Source organism: Piliocolobus tephrosceles, chromosome 3 (assembly GCF_002776525.5).
Source record: "Piliocolobus tephrosceles isolate RC106 chromosome 3, ASM277652v3, whole genome shotgun sequence".
NCBI classification, from domain to species: domain Eukaryota; kingdom Metazoa; phylum Chordata; class Mammalia; order Primates; family Cercopithecidae; genus Piliocolobus; species Piliocolobus tephrosceles.
Genome location: NC_045436.1, coordinates 99,117,701 through 99,134,963, shown reverse-complemented (window position 1 = coordinate 99,134,963; position 17,263 = coordinate 99,117,701). Strand labels below are relative to the sequence as shown.

Here is a 17,263-nt window from a genome sequence, read left to right as displayed (position 1 = left end):
TTTGGAGGGGTCATCCAAACTACATCAGGCACTCATCCTATTTATGAGAGCAGAGCACTCCCAAAGGCCCCACCTCCTAATATCATCACCTCCGGGGTTAGGGTTCAAGAGATGAATTTTGTAGGGACATACATTTAGTCCATAGCATATGTCTTATATAAGAATTTTAATTTCAATTTGCAGGTGATTTGTATTTGCATAGAGACTGAAGTATTTTTTAAAAATCGTTGGAGTATAGATATTAGTCTTAAGAGCAAAGGTCCACTTCATTTGGCCATGTAGATTGTGCACTGCAGAACTCCAAGGAATGCTCTAAGGGAAAGATGTGTGAGAAATGATTTAATTTTATTTGTGATTGGTTCATCAGTGACTTTGATGTTATGATAATGTATGTTTTCCTATGCAAGCATGTAATTACAGGGATGCAGATAATCAATAATGTGGTCATGAGAACTCCCTTTCCCTGCCACTGGTGGTTAATACAAATTGTTGATTGACTGACTGAATATGCTACATCTGCTTTTCCTATGTCATTTAATATTGAGTTAATGTCTCTAAGAAAAATATCCATAAGCAACATTTATGAGACAAATAGAGTAATCACAAACACATAATATAGAATTTTTAGGCACTGGCTCTGCTTAAGACATGTGCTGCACCAGGCACTGCAAGGTATACAAGCATAAATTAGTCGTGGTCAATTGTGAGACTTACACATTCAAGGGGTGATGAACAGTAATCGCTGAAACACAATGTTGATTTTCTGTAATCAACATTTAGATATTCAAAAGACTGTTGTACCTTTTAATGCTTCAGGAACCTTCATTTATTTATTCATTTATTCCATTCAAGAAATATTTTGAGGATCTACTGTAGGTGATAAGCATTAATCTAAGTACTGGAGATGCAGCAGTGAACACGTAGCACTAATGAAATATCTAGTCAGGGGGGATAGATGATTTAACAACAGATCGATAAACAAGAAAAATAGCAGATAGTGAGAATTTAAATTATGTAGGATAAGAACATGATGTGTCAGGACCACTTTAGGTGGAGCAGTCAAAGATGACTTGAGCAGGGGATGTGGAAGCTGATCAGCATGTGCCAATGAGGGGAGAGCATCCCAGACAGGGGAGTTAGAGCTTGGTGTGCTTCAGGAGCGCCAAAGATGCTGGCATGGGTGAGAGGGACCTATTTGTAGGGGATTACAAGAGCTCAGGTTTTATTCTCAGTTCAGTGAAAAGCCAAGTAGGATAGCTAAGATGTTGACATACTTTGCTAGAAGTTTACTGTGGCTGCTGTGTGGAGAATGGGATTGCAAGGGGGTAAGTGTAGGATCAGAGAGAACAGTTAGGGGACTATGGCAACAATCCAGCTGAGAGATGGTGGGGTTTGGACCAGGGTGGTAGTAATGGAGATAGAAATAAATAAGCAGATTGGGATATAGGTTTTTAGAAGTCAGGTTGACAGAACTTGACTGTGCAACTGAATGTGAGAGTTGAAGGAAATAGAAATTTAGAGTAATTCCTACGTGTTTGGTTGGACTAACTGTGGAGGTGATGGTCCTCCATATGTGGGAAAACTGGCAGGGAGTAAGATGAAGCAAGGTGAGATGGGTAGGGTCTTAGGAATTCTGTTTTCACCATTTTAAGTTGTCTAGATATCCACGTGGAGTTGTCAAGTAGGCAGTTTAATTTAAAATTCAAAAGGAGATCTCCATTTCCCATTGAGAAGATAAGAAATAAGTTGGGGCTAAGTTTTAGGTTTGTGGCTGAAATTGTTAAAATGTCTATTTTTATATTGATTTAACACTTCAGTAACATGTCCATATTTGAAATCACATTGGATATGTTAACTTAGACATACTGCTCTTTTCCTGTCTTATCTTTTCCAAAACAGTTTTATTTGAAAGCTTCCTATGCATTGTCGGCAGCTTCACATGCATTTTTAGCATCAGTGTCTTTGGCACTATTAATGCAATTCTGGGGGCTACATAAGCAAATCCCACAGTGTGTCACCTTCACTTCTAAGGTTTTGAGATATTGAATTATTTTAATTAATGTATGTTGTCCTCACTGGAAATTTTGTCCTAAGTCACAGCATGCATCTATGAAACATTGGGACAATTATATGTTTTTAAAAATCTGTGTAGGTATATGCTTGTGTTTTGTACAATACACTTACCTACCACATTGCTTTCATGCTTCTTCAAATTTGTAATACCTCTTTATTAGGAAGTCAGTCAATTCATAAGGCCTGTGAGGTTGTTTTCCTTTAAATTACTCATTGGATGTTTTAAAATTTATTTTTTAATTGATAAGAATTTTATGTATTTAAGGTGTACAGCATGATGCTTTGATGTATGTATACATTGTGGAATGGCTAGGTGAAGCTAATTTGTATATGCATTGCTTCATACTTATCTTTTTTGTGTGGTGAGAACCCTTGAAATCTTCTCTTTCAGCAATTTTTAAATATACAATACATTATTATTAACTATAGTCACCATATTTACAATGGATCTCTTGAACTTATTTCTCCTAAACTTTTTGAAGACTTTTATAACTGTATCCAACTCTTGAAATTATAAGGGAGGTAGCATTTTTATCTTTTCATTTTGACCCATTACATTCTAGATGGGGTATCATTTCAGGGTAACGTATATTTAACAAACAATACATCATTGTTCAAAATGAAATAATTAGGGGAACATCCCATAAATGAAAGACTTAGCAAAGACTCAGAAATAAGACAGTGTGTTCTTTTTAAACTCTTTTGTTTTCACTTAATTAATTCATGTCATACATATCAATACACATAATCATGTTTTAATGTCTGCCTAGTTTTCTCCTGTATAAATGTGCCATGATGTGTTTAGTCAGCCTTCTACTGGTGATACTAGGTTGCTTCTTATCTTTGCTATGAGAGCAAACAGTACTTACTATATACAGTAAATACCCTTGTATTTCCTTTGTCACAAATGTAAAATCTCTGGAACAAAGGGTAGATACATTTAACATTTGTTAGATATTGCCTACTTGGTCCTCCAAAGAAGTAATATCAATTTTTTTTTTTTTTTTTTTTTTGAGATGGAGTCTTGCTCTGTCACCCAGGCTGGAGTGCAGTGGTGCGATCTCGGCTCACTGCAAGCTCCGCCTCCCAGGTTCACGCCATTCTCCTGCCTCAGCCTCCCGAGTAGCTGGGACTACAGGCGCCCGCCACCACACCCAGCTAATTTTTGGTATTTCTAGTAGAGATGGGGTTTCACTGTGTTTGCCAGGATGGTCTCGATCTCCTGACCTCGTGATCCACCCGCCTCTGCCTCCCAAAGTGCTGGGATTACAGGCGTGAACCACCGCTCCCGGCTGAAGTAATATCAATTGTTACTACAACCAAAAACATTGGAAAGTGACTACATCCCTATACTATCTCCAAAATAGTACATTGTCAAACTTTTTTATCCTGGCCTTTTGTTTGGTATAAACAGTCAATTATGTCATTGGAGATTTGAGATTACACTGTTTTTTGTATAGACAAATTATTTGAAATATCCTCAATTATAGCAAGTTTTTATCTTTTGAAGGTAAGTTTGAGTTTTCGAAAGGGTCATGTCTTATCAGAAGATAGAGAATTAAGTTAGCTGTTACCATAGGTTTTTTTTGTTTTTATTTGTTCATTTTGGGAAGAGTTAGTGAGAAACAAGGTCTAATTTTTAGATAAAATTAGTATTTTTATTTGGATTATAAATTGTTTCAGAAGTGTTTCAAAAGAAGAGTTCCAAAAATGTCTAGAGTTCCAAAATCATACACCATTAATTGGTGTAAGATTACAGCGTTCTAAGGGGCATTATTTGAATTGAACAACATGCTTTGGATTGTGTATGATCTGGTATATTTGTTTTAAAAAGTGACCTACTGTGACGGCTTTAGCTCAAATGAGTTGCTTTCATAGGAGAGTACATTAAAAACATAAATGCCTTCAGTTTTCTTGGACTGCATTTTTAAACTTAGATAAAGCCTACTTTAAAATAGTCGTAATAATCTAGAAAAAGAGATCCTTTTTTACCATTATTAAACAAACATTATTGGGATAATATTTACAGAAGTCTGATTTTTCTATACAAGATTAAATTATTTGTCTCTTTCATTACTCCTAAACTTACCTACTTTTGCAATATAGATATAACTATCTAAAATAGGCATAGTAGCAAGACAAATTTAGACAAATACTTGTTTTAGTTTTCAAATATTTAACTTCAGAACAAGATATGTGTTTTAAACATCAAATTAATGTGCATATTTATATTTTCCTAAAACTATTGGCAAATTTAGTGTCTTTTACTTTTTAATATAAGCTAATTTTGAGAGAAGCAGACTTAATGCTTGCTATGCTGCCATCAGATATATAAAATTATGTATATAGAAGTCAGCCTTTATTAAGATGTTCATTAAAGCAATTGTCCTCTATTGTTTTCCAAAATAAAATTGTCTTTTTTTTTTTTTGAGAGAGTCTCACTTTGTCACCCAGGCTGAAGTGCAGTGGTGCAGTGGTGTGATCATACCTCACTACAGCCTCGAACTCCTGAGCTCAAGCAACCCTCCTGCCTCAGTCTCCTGAGTAGGTAGGGTCATAGGCACATGCTATCATGCCCAGCTAATTTTTAAATTTTTTCTAGAGACAGGGTCTCACTTGGTTTCCCCAGGTTGGTCTCCAACTCCTGACCTCATGCAATCCTCCCACCTCAGCCTCCCAAGATGGTGGAATTACAGGTGTGAACCACTGTTCCTGGCCAAAATAATATGTCTTAAGTAAACCATCTTGTTTTTATTTTCTATGACATATCAAATTATTGTCTCATCAGTTTAGCATGAGAAGATGTTTAGGAGCTTTCAGGCATAGCACCCTTTCTCTTCAAGTGTCTAATGTGTCCGCACGTTCTGTTCTGCAGAGAAATGGTCAATGCATGGTTTGCTGAGAGAGTTCACACCATCCCTGTGTGCAAGGAAGGTATCAGAGGCCACACGGAATCTTGCTCTTGTCCCTTGCAGCAGAGCCCTCGTGCAGATAACAGTGCCCCTGGAACACCAACGAGGAAAATCTCTGCCTCTGAATTTGATCGGCCTCTTAGACCCATTGTTGTCAAGGATTCTGAGGGAACTGTGAGCTTCCTCTCTGACTCAGAAAAGAAGGAACAGATGCCTCTAACCCCTCCAAGGTTTGATCATGATGAAGGGGACCAGTGCTCAAGACTCTTGGAATTAGTGAAGGATATTTCTAGCCATTTGGATGTCACAGCCTTATGTCACAAAATTTTCTTGCATATCCATGGACTCATCTCTGCTGACCGCTATTCCCTGTTCCTTGTCTGTGAAGACAGCTCCAACGACAAGTTTCTTATCAGCCGCCTCTTTGATGTTGCTGAAGGTTCAACACTGGAAGAAGCTTCAAATAACTGTATCCGCTTAGAATGGAACAAAGGCATTGTGGGACATGTGGCAGCACTTGGTGAGCCCTTGAACATCAAAGATGCATATGAGGTAAACAGGGGACCCTGAGAGCAGGACAGGTGCTGGGGAGGGTACTGTGGCTGGGGCATTGGATAGCAATCATGAATGGTGGGGATATTTGAAACTGAGATGTAATAATTTGCATACTTATTTAAAACTGGAATGTAGGCTAAGAATTTTCCCATTTTTAATTGCCAGAGTTTCTTCTCTGGTGGTTCAGCTGAGGATATGAGCCTTAAGGAAATCTCATCTTGTTTTTCTCCTTAATGATAATTTAATATAGCTCATCTCATGGTTATATTCTCCCATCTTTTTATCTGATCACTGTGCATATCCCCATCTGTTATCCCCACATGAACCTCTTAGAATTTTCCTGAGATTCTAAAATGATAGGTGCAAAAACAACAACAAAAAGAACTCATAGTCTCTTCATTCATTCATCCAATTAATCATATTCATTCAAAGTCCCATTGATACCAAAGTCTGGTTTTCTTTCCTTCTATCCTCTCTTTCATTTTTTAAACAGATAAACTTACAGATATTTTCAAAAAAGTGAAAATTTTTGCTCTAAAAGTTTTCAATGGAAAGATTTGTTATTTCTTCTTCTTTTGCTATACCTACACACAAGTCTTTAATTAAGGGCTTAAAGGTTACACTGTAAGATTCTTCAAATTTCCCATTTAAAATAATCCTTTTTATTAATGGAATTTTAGTTTTAAAACCAAACGTCTTAACTGAATGGCACTTTATATGTTTATGAGGTATCTTACAGCACCTTGATAGAACAATTGTTCTAGCTTTCTACTGTGTGGTACACTATAAAGATTCAGTAGTAATTCTGGCTCAATTCATTTAATTCAGAGAGTCATAGCTGTTTTATTGTGTTCCTGGTGCCTTATAGTGCCTGGCACATAGGGCTTACTAAATATTGGTTGAATTAAAATAATAGTACATGCAATAGATAAATAGCATAGAGAGTAGGTCATAACAGATGCCAAGAAAAATGTGATAAGGTTCAGAGAAGCAGGATAGGACATCTAGTGGGAAAGATGGAGGAAGATTTTTTTTTTTTTGGAGATGGAGTCTCACTCTGCTACCCAGGCTGAAGTGCAGTGACGCGATCTCGACTCACTACAACCTTTGCCTCCCAGATTCAAGCGATTCTCCTATCTCAGCCTCCCGAGTAGCTGGGATTACAGACACCTGCCACCACGCCTGGCTAATTTTTGTATTTTTAGTAGAGATGGAGTTTCACCATGTTGGCCAGGCTGGTCTCAAACTCCTGACCTCAGGTCACCCTCCCATCTCAGCCTCCCAAAGTGCTGGGATTACAGGCGTGAGCCACCGTGCCCAACCAGAGGAAGATTTCTCTGAGGGAGCAATGTCTGATACAGATCCCGGAAAATTTGAGTAAATTGAGATTTGTGCATGGTAAGATCCAGAGGTAAAGAGAAGTTAGAAGAGATAGGAAAGTAGGACCATGTAAGTGTGTAGATAAGAATCTGGACATGAAGGAGCTGTGGGAGCACAGCCAGGAAATTACTGAGATCTTGAATGCCAAGCTGAGGAATATATATTTGGTTTAGAAACATGAGGAGTAACTGAAGATCTTTTGAAAGGGGAATGAGTGTGATTTAAATTGTGCTTTGGAAAGATTAATTTTACAGTAGTCATAAAATGAATTAGAGGGGGAAATGCTACAAGCTGGGAGGATAGAAGATTATCTTAATAGTCTAAGTATGAGGAAGTAAGGACCTTAACAAGGACCCTGACCTTAAAGATCAAAAGGAGGGAATGGATTTCAGATGAAGAAGTATTAGGTTGGTGCAAAAGTAATTGCCGTTACTTTTAATGGCAAAACCATGATTACTTTTGCACCAACCTAATAGAATCTGCTGAACTTGGCAGCTAATAGGAGATGCAAGTGAAGGGGAAAGAGGAATTGAAGATGACCAGGTTTTGAAGTTCGGTAAATGAATAATGGTACTACTAGTGAGTAATACCGAAGGTCGGGATTTGGGGTGTGATAGTTCATCTAAGTTAAGTCCTGAAATGTTTCTTCAGAATCCATCCTGTATAAGCAATGCATTCAATTTTGATTCTCTTGGAAAAATTTACCAGTCTTCGTAGAGTATCTCTGTGACCTCTTTGAGCTCCATAGTAACTTCACACTGTAGCAGATTCCAAGAGGGGTATTAAGGACACAGCTGAAGGATTGCTGCCAAGTTTGCAGAATCCCCTTCCTGTCTTAAGTGACAGCTGGGTATCCACTTTTCAATGGCACTATGGTCCCATGAGTACAGTAGGATCGTAAATATTCTCCAGCTTTGTTGAGAAAGCCTTTATTTGTTTTCATGGTCCTAAATGTCTCCAGCCCTGAGAATTCGTCACATGCATTTTATTTAATCTGCCTACCATCTTCAAAGTTTTGACAATATATTTTCTGTTTTGCATTTGATAATGATTTAATTCTTGTGCTATTGTTTAAAATAGCTAGTGTCCTTAATTTGCATGGCTCCTGGGGTGATGCCTCTTAGCCTGTGGATTTCTCATGTTGCTACTTCACCTTTGGTACCCTTGATCTGTATTTATGGTAGCCTTGCAGGAGTTATTTCATGTCCCAAGAATTTCATTAGAACTTGTGGAGGTTGATCTGTGATCTAATTTACATTGCGATCTAATTTATATTGGTATTAGCAGTGGAAGTCAGTTGGCTAATGGATAATTTATTACTAAGCACCATCCATAATTTGAATAATTAAAATACTGTGTTTTTTGAAAGTAGTCAGGATATGAAAATATATTCCAATGTTTTCTGAGTCCTAGCTCTTTAAGCATGCATCTGTAAAAATGACACTGTATGGCAGTATTTCTTAAGCTTATTTACCATAGACCACTTTAAAGGATGTAATGTCACCGTGGGAAGCCAAGAGAGGTGTCTGTGAAACAGAATAATACTCAGATTGATACTGAGAATTTTTTTAAAAGCCTCATAAAGTTAATTATAAGAAATGACCTATATTTAGTTCACTTTTAAAACTTTGTAACAGAAAATGATATTAAGTGATATAAATTTGAAAAATTCTATTGTTTTATTAGTGTTAACATATTCATATATTTAAAATACAAGACAAGATCCACTATCAGACGAGTGATTCTCATGTAGACCATAAATACCAATGAAAAGATTAGTTGGTAAATGCTACCCATACATTGATGTTCAGTCACAAATGGTCTCATGCATCAGCCCACCATCGTGCAACTACCCTGAATGTGCCACACCATATATGTATGTATTTATCTATTTAGTTATTTTAAGCCGGAGTCTCACTGTGTTGCTCAGGTTGGAGTCCTGGATTAGGTGATCCACTCACTTCAACTGCACGAGAAGTGGGCTATGGTCCTGAGTAGGTGGGACTACAGGTGCACGCCACTGCAGCCGGCTTGGCACAGCATTTATGAATAACAAGGAGATATTAACACATTTATTAATAAGATATTCACACTTATACTAAGAAACGATTAATAGTAAGATATATAATCAGAACTACTAAATAAATGTGCTTGATATTTTCCTTTTATAGGAAAACCAGATAACATCCAGTAACTACACAGGATTGCCCTGAACCCCGTTCCATGTCCCAAGGAAGTCTTAAACCTTCCCATGATTCCTATGCCTTAAGGATTTACATTGTCAAAACATCTCTCCTTCTCCCAAGTCAAAACTCAGATTCATGTGCTGTTTCCACTCCAGGACAGACACTCCATGTGAACCATGATTTCTAGAGAGAAAACTTGGAGGGTCTTAGGGAAGGGTCAAATTACCACTTGTGTGGCTTTGACCATATAGCTATTATGCCTTCCTTCCCCACTTCATGTTTCCCTTTCATTTTTTTTTTTTTCTCCAGAGAAACAAATTTTCACCTTCTGTCACCATGCAGGACTCACTTTCTACTTCAATTATTTATCAATATATTTTTCTAAAGAAATACAAACTGTTTCAACTGAATTTCAGATGATTATTTCCAGATGAATTTTAGAAGAAAAAGAAAACCCCTAGCAATTGTTGTAATTTAGACAAACCTCCTAATCGAGGTGTAACTGTGCCACTGGAAACACAGTTTGGGAACTGCTGTGTCTATGCTTGTTCAATGTTTCAGGCATTGTCTTAAAAATTCCACTCTGTAGAAGAAAACCAGCCTTATAATTTGTCAAGTCATCTGTGTTGTTTCCTTTTTTAAATTTTCTGTTATTTTTATTTTGGTATAATTTTAAACTCACAGAAAAGTTGCAAGACCAGTATAAGAAACTGTCATATACCTTTTACCCAGATTCTCCAGTTATTTTTTTCCCCCGTCTGCTTTATCGTTTCCTCTCTTTCGCTCTATAATGCATATAAGTAATATATGCTTATTATTTCTGAATGATTTAATAAGCTAAAGATATGTTTTTACTAAATAGTTCAGTGTATATTTTCTAATAAGAATATTCTCTAACCCAGCCATAATAAAATGATCAGAATCAGGAAATTTTATATCGATACAATACTATTATCTAATCTGATACAAGACTATTAGCAGTCCATAGTCAAAATTTCATCAGTTGTCCCATCCCATTAATAAGCTTTAGAGTTATTTTCCCCCAATCCAGGGTATTATTCAGGATCCCATATTGCACATAGTTGTAATGTCTCTTTAGTCTCCTCTCCGTTTGAAACAGTTTCTCAGCATTTCTTTATCTTTTTAAATTTAGACATTGTTGAAGGGCTGTTATTTTGTAGACTGTCTTTCACAAATAGATTCAAGCTAGGCCCTTTTAGCTGGAATACCATATATGTTAATATTGACACCTTAACTAAGCAACAACTAATTAATTCTCCTGTTCTTTGACACTGCAACCCAATTCAACCCAATTCAGTTCTGATTCTTAACTTCATGGAGTTAGCACTGACCCTACATGTTAAGGGCTCAGTCCCACAAGCCTGCCCCAACTTTAGACGTCAGCCACAAGTGGGATCCCTAGGCTGCCACACTTCTTCTAGACTGACTACAAATTCAAGGGTTCTAGTGACCCCCGCTTAGGTTCAGTAATTAGATAGAATGACTCAAGGAACTCAAGAAAGCACTACACTTATGACTACAGTTTTATTAAAAAGGTTACATACAACTCAGGAGCAGCCAAATGGAAGAGATACATAGGGCAAAGTATGGGAGGTGGTGGAGGGTGGGGTGGTGTGCAGAGCTTCTATGCCTTCTCCAGAATGCCAGCATCCCAGCACATCAATACGTTCACCACCCTGGAAGCTCCCCTAAACCTCATTGTTCTGAGCTTTTTAATTGAGGGTTTATTATGTAGGTGTGATTGATTATATTACTGGTCATTGGTGAGTGGATTCAATCTCCAGCCGGTCTCCCCTCTCCAGAGGTTGGGAGTGGGACTGGAAGCTCTAAACCTCTAATCACAAGGTTGGGTTTTCTGGTTCCCACCCCTAATCCTGAAGCCTTCTAGGGCTCACCTCATTAGTGTGAATTCAGGTATGGCTGAAAAGGGCTTGTTGCAAATATGGGATTACACTAGTATCACTCAAGAAATTCCATGGCCTTTAGGAGGTCTGTGTCAGGAACTGGGAACAAAGATCAGAAACATGTTTCATTATACCACACACCTTCTTAATGTATCTTATAAGGAGGCATATTTATGTGATGTAAGTGTTGATGATGTTAAATTTGATAACTTTTTAAAAGTGATATCCACCAGGTTTCTCCAGTAGTTTTTCCCATTGTAATTAATAAGTATCATACGGGCAGATGCTTTGAGACTGTGTAAATACTCTGTTCATCAACAACCTACTGACTAGTTTTAGCATCCACTGATTTTCCAACTCCATCATACCTCTTATATTTGTTAGCTGAAATTCAAAGGTAAGGGAGAGTTTTGCCTTCTCCTTCATTCATGCATTCACATCATTATGGACTCATGGGTTAGTATTTTATTTAGTCAATTATATTTTTATTATCTTTATGTTGATGCTCAAATTATAACAAATTTGCTGAGTCCTGTGTCTTTTTGTTATGTCCTCATTACTTTGGGGGCATTTTTTTCACTTTCTGGCTAATCAGAATGTTTGAGGCTTATCTTACACTTTCCCTGCCCTAGCCCTAGAATCATTCTTTTTTCCCAAGAAGCCCTGGTTTCTTTTAGTGAGGGGAATGGTATTAAGAACCCAAGATTAAGGCACTAGATGCACTCATTTCTGCTGGTATATTAGCAGACAGAGCTAGGAAAATAACATATAAATACACATACACATCTATACTGTATTTATTTATCTATCTATTTATTATAGTAAAAACATTGAATTCATACTGATACTTCCAATTTCATCCAATAACTAAAGATGCATTATTTTTCTTCTTTTTTTCTTCTGTTGGGTGTTTTGTTCTCCAAAAATGAAAGACTAGGCTTCCTTATTATATATATATATATACACACTCATGTGTTCAAGCCAGGTTTCTAGCTCTTTCTAGATTTTAGTATCTTTCTCTTTAGACTACAGAATTTCCTTTCGCACTTCTTATAGTACACACAGTGCTGACAAATACTGTCAGTTTTAGTTTATATGAAAATGCCTTTATTTTTCCTATATTCTTGAAGGATATTTTCACTGGATAGATGAACCACTATCAGTTGATAGTAGTTTTCTTTCAATATTTTGAAAAAGAGTTTTCTCATTTTTTCCTCGTCTTCATTTTTCTCAGGAGAGGTCAGCCATCCTTTGCATCGTTTTCAACTTATATGTTTCACCCTACATATAATTTTCACACCATGTGTGCAGTCTTAAGGTTTTCATCAATTTGGGAAATTTTTCTTTATAAATCTTTAAATATTTTTCAGCTTCATTATCTTTGGGACCCCAAATTGTGTGTGTGTGTGTTTGTGTGTGTGTATACACACACACTTGATAGTATCCTAAAAGACACTGAAACTTTGTTAATGTTTTATGGTTTGTTTTCTTTTTCCTTTCAACCCTTCTGTTGATCAGCTTTCTGTTGATCTGTCTTCAGGATCACTGACTCTTCAGCTGTTTTCAGTGGGCTGTTAAATGTATTAATGAACTTGGTGTTTTATACACTGTACTTTTCAGTTCTAGAATTTTCATTTGACTATTTTAATAGTTTTTTCTTTCCTTGAAGAGATTCCCATCTCTGCAAATAAGTTACTACTGTATTTTTCTTTAAATCCCTGCATTAATTTTTAATAGCTGCTTTAACATCCTTATCTGTGAAGTCCAACATGTGAATCATCTTGGGGTCATTTTTTATTGACTACTTTTTCTCTTTACTATGGGTTTCATTTTCCTGTTTCTTTACATATGTGGTGATTTTGTATTGTCTGCTGGTCATAATCTGTTTCACTACATTTGGATTATATCCTCTTCCTTTAAAAAAGGGATGAGATTTGTTCGGGCAGGCAGTAAAATTACTGGCAGATTATTTTGATCCTGTCAGGCTTGGTCTTATTATTTGTTAGAGTGGATCTATTCTAGTTTTGAATTTAGTCTTAGGGAATACCCACAACTATATGGTATAGTCCTTACTCCTAAGGAGTGGTCTTTCCCTGTCTCAATGCCTGAGCTGCTGAATGAATTCTCTACTCTGGCTGGACTGGAACTCCATTGTCTCCAAACACTTCACTAATTGGTGTCACATTCAGTTTTTAGCCTTCAGCAGGTAATTTTTGCTAGTCCTTTAGGGTTTTTGCCCTATACCTGCCCAAAGTGACTAGAAACTCAGTATCTTTTGGTCACCACTTCCAAACCATCTTCCTTCCAAACCCCCAGCACAGCCCCTGTGCTTTACACTTTCCAACCACTTCAGAAGTTTGGAGCTCCATTCAGTTCTGTTTCAAAGTGTTGCTCTCATTGGGTAGCACCTGCCTTCTCTAAAGCGGGAAAATGCCCTCAGGCAGAAAGCCAGAATGTTGAATGGCAAAGACGTGTGTTGTCTTTCTCTTTGCTCTGCCCATGGCTTTGTTGTCTTGTATTTTGTCTAGTCTTATAGTTGTCTTCAGCAGGAAGGAATTCTGGTACCTGATACTTTGTTATGGCAAATGGACATCCAAGGCTTGTGTTCTTTCATACCGTCATGTTCTTATAAACAAATGGTGAAAGGAATAATCACAATGATTGTAGTGTTCCATTTTTTTCTTTGGTGTTTACTGGACCTAGAGGGGTTAGAACTCCTTTACGTATATTGTCTTTGCACTGAGTACATTATTATTAAAGGAAAACTCCTTGAGATGTCAGGAATTTGGAACTTCACCTCAAATGAAATTTGAAGGATGTATTTATTCCCACCCATTTCACTGGAGAGTGAAATTCACAACTGCTGTTGATTTTAAACTAACAGTAGACACAAAAAAGATGTGAAAGTCCTACTAATTTTAATCTGTCAAACTCTACTGCTTTGATTAGGTGGTTAGGTTAAATCTGCTTTATAAATTGTCTCATAATTCAAATGTTTATTAACAAAGTAAAACTGAGGATGTATTTTTATTCATGTTTTACTTATTGGTTTGTAAAACAATTCACTATATGTCAATAATTTTTCACTTCTTTAATTCATCAACGTCATTATCTTGTCTGCTTTCTTTAGACAATATCTAAAGATAAAATAAGAATTTTATTAGGAAGATTTGGCTAAGGATTTTCTCTGCATCTCAATTCATGTAACTCTGAGCATGTTTGCAGAAAAAGCAAAAATGTAGCAGTGTTTATAATATAAAATATTTATGCTGATTTTTCACCATTTTATAGCTTTTCTTTTGAAATTATCTTTAAGCTAAGTTGGGCCCTCTCAGGAGAAAATTGGCCTCATTTCTGACCCCAATTGATGGAATCTAGTGTAATCACTTACTTCATTCACGGCTTTACTGTGACTAATTTATTTTTTATTTTTTAAAAAAGAAATGACCTTCAAAGCTCATCAAAAGATGAGCTTTTCCAGTGTGGATATTCCATATTCTCTGAAGGGAATTCCAACTGCGTAGTTTTTGGAGCAGTGATGCTATTATTAGATTGAGCATATAACTCCCCAAGGCTATCGCTTTGAAGGGAACAGCACTCATTCAGATGTTTATGTCCTGGAATGCTTGTTTCCATTCCACTCTTACCTCATGTTAGTTATAGCTATTGATTTCCTCTACTTTGGTTTTCCCTTTACTGACAAGATTTGCTTTAAACTATATGGTAAGGTAAAAATGATATCATTTGATAACTGTGGTATTATTTGTTAATGAATTCCTTCATTGATTTAACACATGCTTTTGATTAAGTTCCTGTGCTAGGAATACAGAAATGAACAAAAAAAAAAGAAAAAGAAAAAACCCTCATAGAGTTTACAGCCGAATTTTAGATCTTCCCAATCTAAAGTGTAATGGACAATTAAACTTTACCTTTATTTCTTTAATTCATACTTAGAAATTTAACACCTCAAAAGTCCTTTATGATTATTGGATGTGTATAATGTGCCTTGTAAAAGGGGAAATTCAAAAGATTAAATGATTGTTTACAATCTGACTCAATCAGATTGTGTGTGTGTGTATATATATATATATGTATAATTTAAATTCTTATGAATACTTGAGTTAGAAGTATGTAATACTGAGGAGCTGTAAACAGCCCTTACAAGGGAAGTAAAATCATTTATTGAAAAGGTTATTCTGGAGGCACAATAGAATCAGGTTGTGAGATGATATTACAGAGGTGGAGAGATGCCACTTTTTCCTGAATTTAAGTACAGCTATCTAAAGTGGTTCCTATTTTGAATTTTCTTTATTTCTGAACATTTGTTCGAGTCTGTATTTTTTTCTCTTAAACACTACCTGCTTATAAAAAAGCTCAGCAACTTAAATGTATCTTTGTCAAATATAATATGTACTTACATGATGATGTCTTTCACAACAATAAAATTGTTACTCGGAGTAACAAGGTAAGTCCAAGGTTAGATTTCTCTAATCTAATAAATCAGAAAAATCAAATTAATCTTTGAACAGGTCAGTCATTAAATTGAATTTCTTTTTCCATACTAGGATCCTCGGTTCAATGCAGAAGTTGACCAAATTACAGGCTACAAGACACAAAGCATTCTCTGTATGCCAATTAAGAATCATAGGGAAGAGGTAAGCCAATTTTCCATTTTATAAAAGGTCATTGGAAATATTTTTCTTTTTGAAAAATATTTTGTATTTACTTTGCATATATATGAAATAATGCTTTAGTGACAAATTATCTATAAAGTTCTTAAATGTTCTGCTTGATATTTTTTAATTTAGATTTTTAGTTACAGGGCCTAATTCTGATTATTACTTTACTATGGCCATTTACTTAGAAATAAATTTTATGCATGTCATATTCTACCTCCCCTCTTCCTGAAGGCCTTATTCTATCTTAAGATATGTAATTATGGCTGTGATTAGAATCAATTCATTGCATATTATGTTTTAGGAGTATGAGTAATATTCATAAATAATCATCCAACTACAGTGGTCATTAACTGATTTTATTAAAATTGAGATTTTGAAAAAAATGGAAATCATAGCTAATTCTAATTATGTAAATTTCAATTTGAAATTTTAACAGGCAAATGAAAATATGTTAGTTTATATTTCACCTAACTAGAAGATTTGGATTCTGTTATCATTGAGTTCCCTCTTCATTTTACACTTATTTGGAAAAAAAGAGTTAATAAATTATCAGTTAAACTGAGTATTTCAGTTGAGCATTCTCAATCCTGACTGTATTGCAACCAACTGGAGAAGTCTAAAAGATTACCAATTGTATTTTTTTTTTATTATACTTTAAGTTCTAGGGTACATGTGCATAACGTGCAGGCTTGTTACATATGTATACTTGTGCCATGTTGGTGTGCTGCACCCATCAACTCGTCAGCACCCATCAACTCGTCATTTACATCAGGTATAACTCCCAGTGCAATCCCTCCCCACTCCCCCCTCCCCGTGATAGGCCCCGGTGTGTGATGTTCCCCTTCCCGAGTCCAAGTGATCTCATTGCTCAGTTCCCACCTATGAGTGAGAACATGCAGTGTTTGGTTTTCTGTTCTTGCGATAGTTTGCTGAGAATGATGGATTCCAGCTTCATCCATGTCCCTACAAAGGACTCAAACTCATCCTTTTTTATGGCTGCATAGTATTCCATGGTGTATATGTGCCACATTTTCTTAATTCAGTCTGTCACTGATGGACATTTGGGTTGATTCCAAGTCTTTGCTATTGTGAATAGTGCTGCAATAAACATACGTGTGCATGTGTCTTTATAGCAGCATGATTTATAATCCTTTGGGTATATACCCAGTAATGGGATGGCTGGGTCATATGGTACTTCTAGTTCTAGATCCTTCAGGAATCGCCACACTGTTTTCCATAATGGTTGAACTAGTTTACAATCCCACCAACAGTGTAAAAGTGTTCCTATTTCTCCACATCCTCTCCAGCAGTTGTTGTTTCCTGACTTTTTAATGATTGCCATTCTAACTGGTGTGAGGTGGTATCTCATTGTGGTTTTGATTTGCATTTCTCTGATGGCCAGTGATGATGAGCATTTTTTCATGTGTCTGTTGGCTGTATGAATGTCTTCTTTTGAGAAATGTCTGTTCATATCCTTTGCCCACTTTTTCATGGGGTTGTTTGTTTTTTTCTTGTAAATTTGTTTGAGTTCTTTGTAGGTTCTGGATATTAGC

The 17,263-nt window shown here is 36.2% G+C and overlaps 1 protein-coding gene across 2 annotated transcripts in view; it reads left to right on the top strand.

Moving 5' to 3' along the window:
- PDE5A (phosphodiesterase 5A) overlaps positions 1-17,263 on the top strand; it is a 134,093-nt gene that overhangs the window by 15,579 nt on the left and 101,251 nt on the right. For both annotated transcript variants that reach the window (XM_023220046.1, XM_023220045.2), the window contains exons 2-3: positions 4,949-5,537; positions 15,597-15,686. In XM_023220046.1, the coding sequence (XP_023075814.1) occupies positions 4,953-5,537; positions 15,597-15,686 (675 nt within the window). In that variant the 5' untranslated portion in view covers positions 4,949-4,952. The remainder of the gene's footprint in view (positions 1-4,948; positions 5,538-15,596; positions 15,687-17,263) is intronic.